The 11,323-nt window shown below is 38.0% G+C and overlaps 1 protein-coding gene across 1 annotated transcript in view; it reads left to right on the top strand.

Moving 5' to 3' along the window:
* LOC129256030 (uncharacterized) overlaps positions 1–9,190 on the top strand; it is a 32,657-nt gene extending 23,467 nt beyond the window's left edge. Inside the window, exons 6-8 of the mRNA XM_064096156.1 lie at positions 3,145–3,314; positions 3,712–3,951; positions 4,970–9,190. Coding sequence (XP_063952226.1) covers positions 3,145–3,314; positions 3,712–3,951; positions 4,970–5,329 — 770 coding nt within the window. The 3' untranslated portion in view covers positions 5,330–9,190. The remainder of the gene's footprint in view (positions 1–3,144; positions 3,315–3,711; positions 3,952–4,969) is intronic.
* Positions 9,191–11,323: the final 2,133 nt, after the last annotated feature.

An 11,323-nucleotide genomic window follows, 5' to 3' on the forward strand; every position in this document is an offset into this window, starting at 1 on the left:
ATTCTTGTCCTTCATCTTGAAGTCGTTCATTCAGGGGATTGCGTTACTTAACCAGGCCCACGTTTTAAAACTCCCCATTGTGCCCGACATCTTGTTAACGGTTACCATGGTTTCGAGCAAGGAATAACCATGGAGTTAAAGTTTGTCCTTATTTTAATGCGTTTAAATGAATTGAAATTTGATTAATTAAAAATCCTGAATTCTTCAATTGAAAACAAATAAAAACAGCGCAGCTTAAACGACGGGTAAAAATGTTGAGAAATGTTTTTTTTTATAACTTTTTAAAGACAGATGCCTTTGGTACCCCCTGGGATAGATACGCAAACGATGTTTATCCAACTTGTTGGTGATTGATGCAACCTAACCTAACAAAAGGGAAGATGCAACATAATCGATTTTTAGAATTTTAAGAGGATAACATTTGGATGACTTCTTTAACAAGGGAATGAGAGAGAGAGAGAGAGATGAAACAGCGAGGTTTCGGTTGATTTAATCATAGGTCCATGATTTAATAGATATCCCACTCACATCGGATGAGATCAAAACGTCTGAGAACCCAATTTTTAGATGAATTTAGTATAGTGTACCATGTTTCAGAAACAGTAACTGTGATTTAACTCCCAAATGGGATTTTTTTTTTCGACAGCCGGATTTTTTTTATCTTCAATTTACCTCGATTCTTCTAGAGAATATTTTCTATGGATATGATGGAAACGAAATTCGTTGGCTTCATCTCTAGATTGCGATCCCAAATCAACTCCGGATTACATGAAAAAAGGCAACAGTATTTGATAAACTATCAACATGCATTCGGTTTTTATGGTATTCCATACCTTCGCAATTTCGCATGTTATTCAAACGAGAGTATCCGAATTTCTCAAGGTATTTGATGAAAACATTAGAAATTCCCCACCAATCTCTTGTCATTTAAAACTTATTTTTGAGCTACATTTCCCCCCCCCAAGACTTTACCCCTTTTGAATGACTCATAAGAGTTGGTTGCCCCTAGACTAGACTTGCGTCACAGCAATCACCCACACAGTATAGGGCTGCAACGGTAGTTTACTAATCTCTTTAAATGATCTAATGAGAGGAAAAGTAGGCCGACGGTAAGAATGATGAAACAAACCAAAACATTCCTTGAAGATGTAATGATCTCGTTAATGATCTCATTTTATTCATAATTGTGGTTAAAAACATCAACGGGAGTGACATCATGGTCTTGTTTTAGGATTGCGTGCACCGCTCTTGGTCATGATTTCTTTTGGTTAATTGAAATGCTTGTATTCCAAGTTTATACCATTACCTCATTGAGGATCATTTTGTGATGAGCAATGAGCCTACTAAACAAAGAAAGTTATATCGATACCATGTTTATCATTGAAAGCCAATTGTTGCTTGTGTTAATTTTGGTATCCTATTATTTCAAAACACATTAACTATTTCCAAAAGAATTAACTGTACTGTACTCCGGGGGAGGGGGCAACTCGAATTACATCATGATACCTATATGTGCCACACCAAAGTCGAAAATAGGGGGCTCTCACTGGAAGTAAATCTTGGTATTGAAATGGGAGTGTCCAAAACGGGTCTTGGGTCAGCGATTGCTAAAAATGCAATGCTCTGGAACTGACCACATCAAAATGGGGGTCTCCGGAACTTAACGAATTTGAAAAGCACAAATTTGAGGGTCTCTGGAACGAGGAAAAATAGGAATTTCTATGGTTTTCTATATTGTCGATGCTCTGGAACGGGAATTTAGTAGGCTGAAAATGGGGGGTCTCAACCGCGGCACATACTATCATTAGTAGCCCTTCGGGACTGTACTGTGGCCGTTCTCGAATTGGAATTTCTTTAAAATCCCTTGTTTGAATAAAAATCATTCTTGCATCAATGAGCCAAATCATATTTTCAATACACGTGAGACAACACTTCTGTATGGAACCCGTTAGTAACTTGGTATATTTGTTATCCCATTTCATGTGGTTTGGGATTAATACGGATTAACGCCAAAGGTTATACATTTTGTTGAGTTGAGAAAAAGGTTAAACCTCAGTTTCCCCTGACATGGCATCCATCGCATGATATTGCTTGGGATGTCATTGGATCCTGTCAAGGAAAGATGTACACTAGACTGACCGGAAAGAGTAAGGTTAAAATCATTCAAATACGAGCAAGCTTTGCCTTGTGAAATCCTTGGACGGAAACACCATGCTGCAGTCTCACCAACGATACCGAATTCAAACCGACCGATCGTATTTTTATGGATAATGAATTAATCGATTTGGTCGCTTTCGCCGGCGTGAATGTAGCATTAATTTCAATTATTGAAATTTATAACGAATGATTTCAAATGTATATTGTCACCAAGTCTATTATAAGAGATTATAAGAGATATCTAATATTCCTGGGCTAATATGTAATATTTTTGTCAAAGTTGATGGTGTACCGCAAATAAAATGGGTGGTACGAAATGAACATGATAAATCTTGCAGTTAAAAAATAGTTTATTTATTTCACGAAACCCCTTCTGTAAATTTCCCACAGTCTGTTCGTAATTAATTTGGAAAACTCACAACGCTCCTTTCCAATCCGATTGTCGGTTTAACGAGAAGCCTGCAAGCCTCGTCAAGGTTTGACGGAGAGGGGCATCTGGCGCCTTTTGTATTTGTGACGACTTTTGTTGAAAATATGTCTCCGCTTGGGCCAGGTTCCAGGCTTCGTCGACATTTGGTGACAAATCTCTTCCCGGAAACTCCCTTTTATTTTCACCCCCTTATCTTCTGCTTCAAACTTGTTGATTTTATGTCTCTTGATTCAACCTACACCTGAGAAACTTGAATTAAAACTTTGCAATTCCGGCCGATGAAAAAAAAAAAGACCTTCAAAGTTAAGAAAAAACCCAATATTCATGATGGTAATATTAAACCCAAATGGCGTCACAGAATTCGAATTTCTACGTTAGCAAATTTTCACTGTTAAATTCACAATTATAACATTCAATTTTATTTTAAACAGACACTATATTAAACTCTAAATGTTATAACTCAACTGTCTTTTCCCATTCGTCTTTATTCTATATGTAAATGTAATCTTTCATTTCCTTTCTCATTGGTTTTCGTATTTGTTTTTCGTACCATATAGTATGTGGACGGGCTCAGGAAAGGATAGCTAGGATCAGTACAGGGATGCGAGCCCCGCGGGGTGCGGCTCCTTGGATGGCACAACTCTGGAGTGTCCAATCTGGGCGTATGTTCTGCGCAGGTAGCATCATCAACGAATATTGGATAATAACTGCAGCCCACTGTGTCGAGGTAGGGTGTTAACTTTTGAACGATCCGCAATTCTTTTATTTTCTCCATTTTTTTCGTTGGGAGGGTGTAAATGCATCATGATACAACCTGAGAACGAAGACGGAAGGCAAGGAAGTACATACCACTAAAAACGATAATGAAGACTAGATGCTTTCAACTATTTTTCAGAAATAGAAACTCTGAAAATATTTTATTGTTAGACAGAACAACGATGTTTTAAACGAAGTTCTTAAAGGTTCATGAACATTTAAGTTCAAAACCGATTTATAAACCATGTACTGATATTCTCATCATCAGTGATGCTTCATCGACATGTTGAAGCTTCAAAATACATTTGCCGTTTTACCTCACATATTGAGAAAGACTTCTCAAAGTTATTGTTATCTTTCTTTTCTAGGCGCAATCGCACTCGGCCTCGACTCTCAAAATCCAGCTCGGCGACTACGACAGGCTGATGCCCGAGACACACCAACGCGCGTACGATGTCGCTGAGATCGTCGTCCACGAGGGCTTCAACTCGCAAGTCCAGCTCGACCACGACATCGCTCTCATTAAACTGAGTGAACGCATCGAGTTCAACAACTACGTCCGACCGATCTGTTTTCCCACAACCAAACTTGCCAAGTCATATCTCAAGGTAGGCCTATGCGTAACAATGTTATTATTACCCTTCTCTATCATGTCTATTCTAATATGTTGAGCGCCAGGCGAGAAGGCAGAGTCTCCTATTTTTAAAGTATTTGGTATGACTCGACCAGGATCGAATCCACGATCTTCCGTTCGTGAGGCAGATGCTCTACCACTGACCCACCTTGTCCTGTAAATGACTATCGGTACATTGGCTTATCTAAACTCTTAAACACCACTATTCAAAGTGATTGACTCAATATTCGGGTAGAATATACTAAAGCCAATTCATACAAAAACTCAAGAATTGACAACATTTTCAAAATACATGAATTACTTACTTGGTTCCCACTGCCGACTTTACAGTGCGGTGAGACCCAAAATCAATCTAATTTGGGACTTAGTCTGTCACGGTCTTCGACACGATTATTTGTTTCAGTCTGCCTTGATTGGGCTCTGGCTCCCGACACACATGCTCTGGAAATATTCGAGTATAGAGCCAGAGCTGTATCGATCAAGGTGAATCGGCAAAGATTTTCTCGCCAATCTAGACTGACTAGGTCCTAATTGGCTGATTTTGCAGATCGAAGATGAGGTGTAACCTCCGATCTAAGTAATTTTTCGTGACGAATCATACTAGTACTTACTTAACAAATATCCTACATCTTCAGCCCATGCGGTTTTAACAGTCAGCTTGATCAAGCCATTTGTACCTGATAGATCTAGCTCGTCATTGTAACCAGGGTCAGCCTTCCTCATTCTTGGTGATCGACAACGCTCTGGCTCTCTAGGCTCCATCTCAAATTATTTCTGGTATGTTCAAAATACTCCTGTAAATAAGAAGATCGAAACTTACACCGATCAGAAGAGATTCACATCGATTATCTTTCCGACCTAGACGACCTGGCTAAAATATCTTCATCGGGTTTGATTGGCTTGATCATTTCGGCAAAATCGGTATAGGCTACCTAGATCGATATTTTTGTGCAAGTCCAATCTGGTACATTATTTTTACTCTCTCATTACAGAGTGGCAGTTATGGCTCGGTGGCAGGTTGGGGTCGCAAAGGAGAAAACATGGACTACCCTCGGTATCTCCATCAGGTCTTCGTCCCCGTCGTCGAGCGGAAAACGTGCCGGCGAGCGACCAGCTACGATTTCACCTCCAACATGTTCTGTGCAGGCTTTCGGGAGGCGAACCGAGGCGACGCATGCGAGGGTGACAGCGGTGCACCCTTCAGCAAGCAACACACCAACGGTCGGTGGTACATACTTGGTACGGTCAGTTGGGGCGATGCCTGCGACGACCAGGATAAATATGGCTATTACACGAGACTGCATAGGTATACCTCTTGGATAAAACGTCACACTAGAGTAAGGACTGAGTAACGGCAGACGAAATGAGGGGAGGTTGAAAGATATTTAACTGAAACAACAATACCCCTTCTCTCATTATAAACTTATCAATTTCTGAGTATATATTTTCGACCAAAAAGACTATAAACACCACATATCGAAGATTTGTTTTTATTGTGAATGTTAATTGCCTTATTTTTGCCACTTGCTCTGTTATTTGACAACCACGGATCGCCACAGAAATTAAAATTCGATTTGTGAGCATGGGGATGCGTCATTCGCAAAGGGACGAAAAAAGACATCGTGTGCATCTTTCTTTTGACAGTGTTGGATTGGTACATTGCGCATTGTTCGTGGTGGACATGACCGTGATGACAGGCAGGTTTTAATGGAAGAACGTCAAAATGAAGAACCATTTCACTCAACGATTCGGACTCCGCGGAATATTTTTCACTGTTCATGTACGTAGACATCACAGGCTGAAAAACAAGGCTTCAAGTTGTATGCAGAATGGGAACAGATGAAGTCCATGTTTCCTTGCGGCAACCATGAAAGATGGAGCTGGTAAACTCTTCTTTTCCACAGAACTGTAATTACCAAAATACCATGGTATCAACAAACATCCGAATTTTCCCATGCAGTCTGTTCCGAAATATTTCATGCGTGAGGTTTGCATACTGCGTACGTTTTACCTCGGACGGTATTAAAAACAGAAATCGTAATTATACATCTTCGAACGTTGCATTACGAACGAAACTTGAGACAGTTGCTGTAGAATTGTTCTTGTCATTGGACGACATCATTAAGCAAGGATGTGAAAAACTAATGTGATATTCCAGAATATTTAAAAAACAATCTCATTGTTCTTAGGTGCTTTTCCCCTTTCTGTGTTTTACAAATGCCAGTTAATTCATAATTATGTACATAAAATCTTATTTATTTCGTTAGCCTTTCAAGATTTTAACCACTTCTTGTGAATAATCGTATTCTTCATGTGATTACATGAAGTCAAATATGTATATAACGTTATTTTGAAAAATAAGTTTTAGTTGTATTGTAAAGGGTATATGAAGGGCCTCCGTGTGCCTTGCGTAGTGCATCCTTAAAACAAGAAATCCAGCTTCATTTCTTTCTTGTTCAGAAATTATTTTTTTCATATCTGAATATATATTTTACTTTCGAGAAAGAAAAATTGAATTATTATATTACTGAGCACTTCCAAAATAAAACCGAAACAGCCTATTTGCCTTTGTTTAAGCACTGCGATCAAGAGAATGATTAAATAAATCAGAACGTTCATACTTTGAATGTTTATGTTCGAATTACAAAAAAAAATCAGGGCTGTTGTATAGCTGAAATGATAATGTTCTGAAATTCTGATGCGTTTTTATTAATGAATTGTATCTTTTATCGCATATACGAGGAATTGAAGTTATTAGTAATTGAGTGGTTTCTGTAGAATTATGTTATTAAAGTTTATTGCTGTATTTGGTAAATTATCTAGAGACCTTAAAGTAGTATATTCAAGCAGGGAAGATGACAGGTCATTTTTGGTTGGGGGGGGGGGGGCTAAAGGACCCTTTAATTTGAAATAAATGGAATAGGGGTATTATTTATAGTTCTAAGATATGTCTCCCTCTCCCACTTTCTATTTGATAATTTCATATATTCTCTCTTCGTTCACTCCCCCTTCCCCATCGTTTTTTTTTAGTTCACATATTCACTTGAAAAAGTAAAACGGGCATTTACCCCCCCCCCCCCCCCCCCGTGGTGCCACCCTATCTTAGAATCGTTTCCATGTCAGACGGGAATTCCATGCCACTTGAAACGACTTCCGTAGTAATTCACAATGATTCAGCCACAGTACTAAATGAACGTGATATTGTATTATTTTAATGAATTATGGTATTCAAACTCAAGAAGTGAATATCTGTTTCGTCTCCTCTCCTCTCCATGATATAAAATAAATGTATAGATTTAGCTGAAAGTGAAGAGGCCGGCTGATATAGAAGTATGATTTTAGCTCGATTGAACTCTGATGACATTCTACGAATCAATTACAAAACTTGACGGTGACGGTGAAGGCATAATTATATTCCTACTTTTGCCTTTAGAATTATTATCCTTACTTTTCTTGAGCTTTTTAAACTTTAATCGTATTATGACGAAATTTCAGCACTTCAGCGTGCAATGGAAGATGAGATCGGTGCTACAATGTATTTTCACTTCTTTCGTCCTGTGTTAATTATCTGTTCATAAACGTATTATAGACGAACATGAGACTTCAATTATACTGTACATGTATGTTGTTTAATACGAGGTTATTGAGACGAAGAGATGATATAATATTCTGTTCAACCGCAAATTGAGTTAGCAGAATCGTTTAACACCCCAGTATATGACAATTCAACGGGTGCCTGCAGTTTACCCAATTTCACTTCGACCAGGTAAAAGGCCATAGGCCTGTAAGAAAAAATTGCAATCAATGAATTACTAAAATTAGGATTACGGTCTCTGCATGCCATAAATATTTATTAGTAGAACTGGAAATATCGACTATCACTTCTCAGAAACTTATATGATACTGGATATTGTCATGTATATACCTTACTCCCGTTTATTTGCTATATCCGATTTTAATTTATTTTCGCATGGGAACCAACATTTCAAAGTTGATATATCACGTAAAATGGCAACGTCTGAAACCATCTATGAGAGGCATGAATGAATGCAACCATGCTTGCGTGTATAGGTTACATGGCTTCATATTACTCATTGCTTTACACCTATCATCCGTTTTAGGGACATTCCGTGATGGACCCCACCCAAGGCCCCCTCCTTTATACGTACCCCTGTGGAATATTCGGTGTATTTCTAGCTTGAACGGGTAAGCTCATGGTCTCTGACTGACTGATAATGGGTCAGTCGAGAAGGTTGTTGGATGGGTCGACCTGGGGAGCTTTGGTAAAAGCGTCTTGTTTGTGAATCTTTCAATGACAAATGTTATCAGCTCCTGAAATCCTTGTATTTGATTGGTTGTAAGCATTTTTTTTCAGCGAAGATCACAAACAAGACCCTTCGTAAAATGGTTCCCTGTCTGGAGGTCAGCTCAAAGGTATATAGAAACACAATAGGGAGCATACCGTAAGGGGTGGCATTTCATAAAGTGTTTTTTCACTGCTTTTAACTGAATAATTTGGCCTCGACCAATCAGATGCAAGGATTCGCGGTAGCTTATATCATTTATAGGCGAAAAATATTCATGAAACGCTCCCCAGGTCTCTCTCGTCACTCAAAAATTCTTGCATCCTGTTCGAGAGGTTGGCTTCGACAAACTCAATTAGAAAGTGGCAAGGATGTCAAAATAAAACCTAGGAAACGAGTACAAGACTTGACCTTCTATTACAGAAAGAAGGACATGAAGTGGGCTATAGGGGTGGAGCTCCCAGGGTATACAGAAAAAAAGAACTTTCGAAACAATCATATATCAGGGCGAATGACGCTATGCATGTCGTTCAACATGTTCAAGGTATCTAGAGCTTTGTCAAAATGCGTAATAGCGCCAGCTATTGTCGCGATTGTGTGTGTCGGTAGTTAATTTGAATCCTCTGTGGGATATTTTGTAACAAAATGCAAAACAGGTCCCGTTTCATAAAAGTGTATATCAGTAACAAATGAAATTCTATTGTGATGGATCTACTAGCAACCAATAATGATAAAACGCTTTCAGGAGCTTATAACTTTTATCGTAATTTTGTTATCCAAAATGTTTTACGAAAATGAATCTTTTATATTGCTGAAGATAAAAAGCAAGGTTGTCTTTTTTATTTATATTTGAGCTATAGGGGAAATATACAAATAATTTATTAAAAATATTTCGAAAAGAGATAAGTCATTATTGCTGTACTTAGTTGTTTCTTTTTGTTTCAGAAAGGTAAAAGAAAAAAAGAGAAAAAATAGGTAAAGCGACCAAAAGCAAGCAAGAAGAAAAATGTGTTTGTGTGTGAGGGTGTGTGTGTGTGAGAGAGAGATAGAGAGGGGGTGGGGAGTAGGAAGGAGAGACAGAAAGATATTCAGATAGAGAATGACAAGGTGTTTGGAAATAAAAAAGAGGGAAGGGAGAAAGAAAGACGCATTTCAGTTTGGTGAGAGACAGTGGCGTACCGTGGATCACGGCATTGGGGGGGGCACCAGCAAAAATTTTGAGTCACTAAGTGAGCGCGCAAAGCGCGCCCAGTTGCCAGGTATACTGACCTAATAGACATTTTAAGGACAGTGCCATTAAACGGATATGTCTCTCACTGGTAAAATAATGCGAGCGCGAAGCGCGAGCTTAAAATTTTTGATATTCAGACATAAAAAGGGATATTATAATCAATCTTTTGTAATCATGATACGTACCTGTCTCGCTACATAATGCGAGCGCGAAGCGCGAGCTGAAATTTTTGTAAATATTGACCCCAAAACAGGAAGATTTTAAGGACTATATTTTAGGAATCCATTAAGAGTATACACATCTCACCATAGTCATATAATGCGAGTGCCAATAAGCGCTTGCTGATTTTGTTAGAATTCCATCTAAACATGCACATAAAGAACTTGTAATCATGATTAACATACCCATCTCGCTAATTAAATCTTGCGAGCGCGAAGCCTGAGCTGAACATTTAGGAAATTCAGACCTGAAGAGGGGCATGTTAAGGCTTGTTTGTAGGAATTCACGAAGACAATACGTAGTTAACTAACCAAATGATGCGAGCGCGAAGCGCGAGCTGAAAATTTTTGATATTCAGATTAGAAAAAGGGACATTTTAAGGACTGATTCTAGGAATTCATGGAGAGCAGACATTATTTCACCAATCCACTACTGCGAACGTAAGCACGGACAGGAAATGTTTTATATTAAGACCTTAAAATGGGGCAATCACTTTAAGTAGTCATGAAAAAGAAGCATACTATTGTACATAAAACAATAATAACTCGAAGTGCGAGGAAATATATTTGGCAGTTTGGTGTATATTGACTTGAAAACGGGAGGTTTTCATTATAATGAACAATAATGTCTTCTTTCCCATTTAGTTTCTCTTCCTTTCTCCCTCTTTTTCTCCTTTACCCCGTTTTTTTTTTTTTTTTTTTTTTTTTTTTTTTTTTTTGTCAGCCGATTGGGGGGGCACGTGCCCCCCCATGCCCCCCCGTAGTTACGCCACTGGTGAGAGAAATATAAGTTTATTAAAAGTTAGATTAAAAAAGAACAAGAGGGTGATTAAAAAAAAATATCAAATTTCTTTTCTAAATTTCAGCGTGGATGATATGCTCTCTATTGTGTTTTTAAAAATCAATTCAAACTTTTAAAATGCCCTTTGTCGTGATTTGTAATTTTCAATTCGACCAATAACATTCTCAGATGAAAAACTTACTTTTGAGAGACAAAACCATGCTAAAATGAAAAGAAAATATCTAAAACATTATTCATAACAATTAGCACAGGTCTCTACGAAAGGTAATTGAAAATTCCTTCTTCAATTAAATTCAAAGTTAGGACATGATTTGAGTAATTTTCTCAAATCATGTGCTTGAAATAATCAAAACTGGATTTAAAGTTTTGACAATAAGCTCTTCACTAAAATTTATTATATCATCAAAATTCAATCAGGTTACATTTGATATGTAATGGAAAAAATGGCAAGTGCCAAATAAAAGATAAAGATGGCTGAGAAGGTTGGAAAAACAAAATAAAATTGATTTTATTGTTAATAAATGGAGAGAGGAGCAGCAAAACTCAGAATTTGGGTATGCCCCCCCCCCCCCATCGGCAACACTCCGAGTCGCTTTAGAACTTATTTCATATTTACAGAATTAGAGCCATGGCGTACAGGGGACGATTTTTGAAGAGGGGGTGCTGGTTTAAAAAATGACAACAAATAATGGCCCCAAAATGAAGGTTTTTTTTTTATTTTTAAAAATACATATTAGCATACCAACCTGGTTGCTGCCTAAATATAAACATACCCAGCATCCCAGGGCCAT

This window comes from Lytechinus pictus, chromosome 3 (assembly GCF_037042905.1).
Source record: "Lytechinus pictus isolate F3 Inbred chromosome 3, Lp3.0, whole genome shotgun sequence".
NCBI classification, from domain to species: domain Eukaryota; kingdom Metazoa; phylum Echinodermata; class Echinoidea; order Temnopleuroida; family Toxopneustidae; genus Lytechinus; species Lytechinus pictus.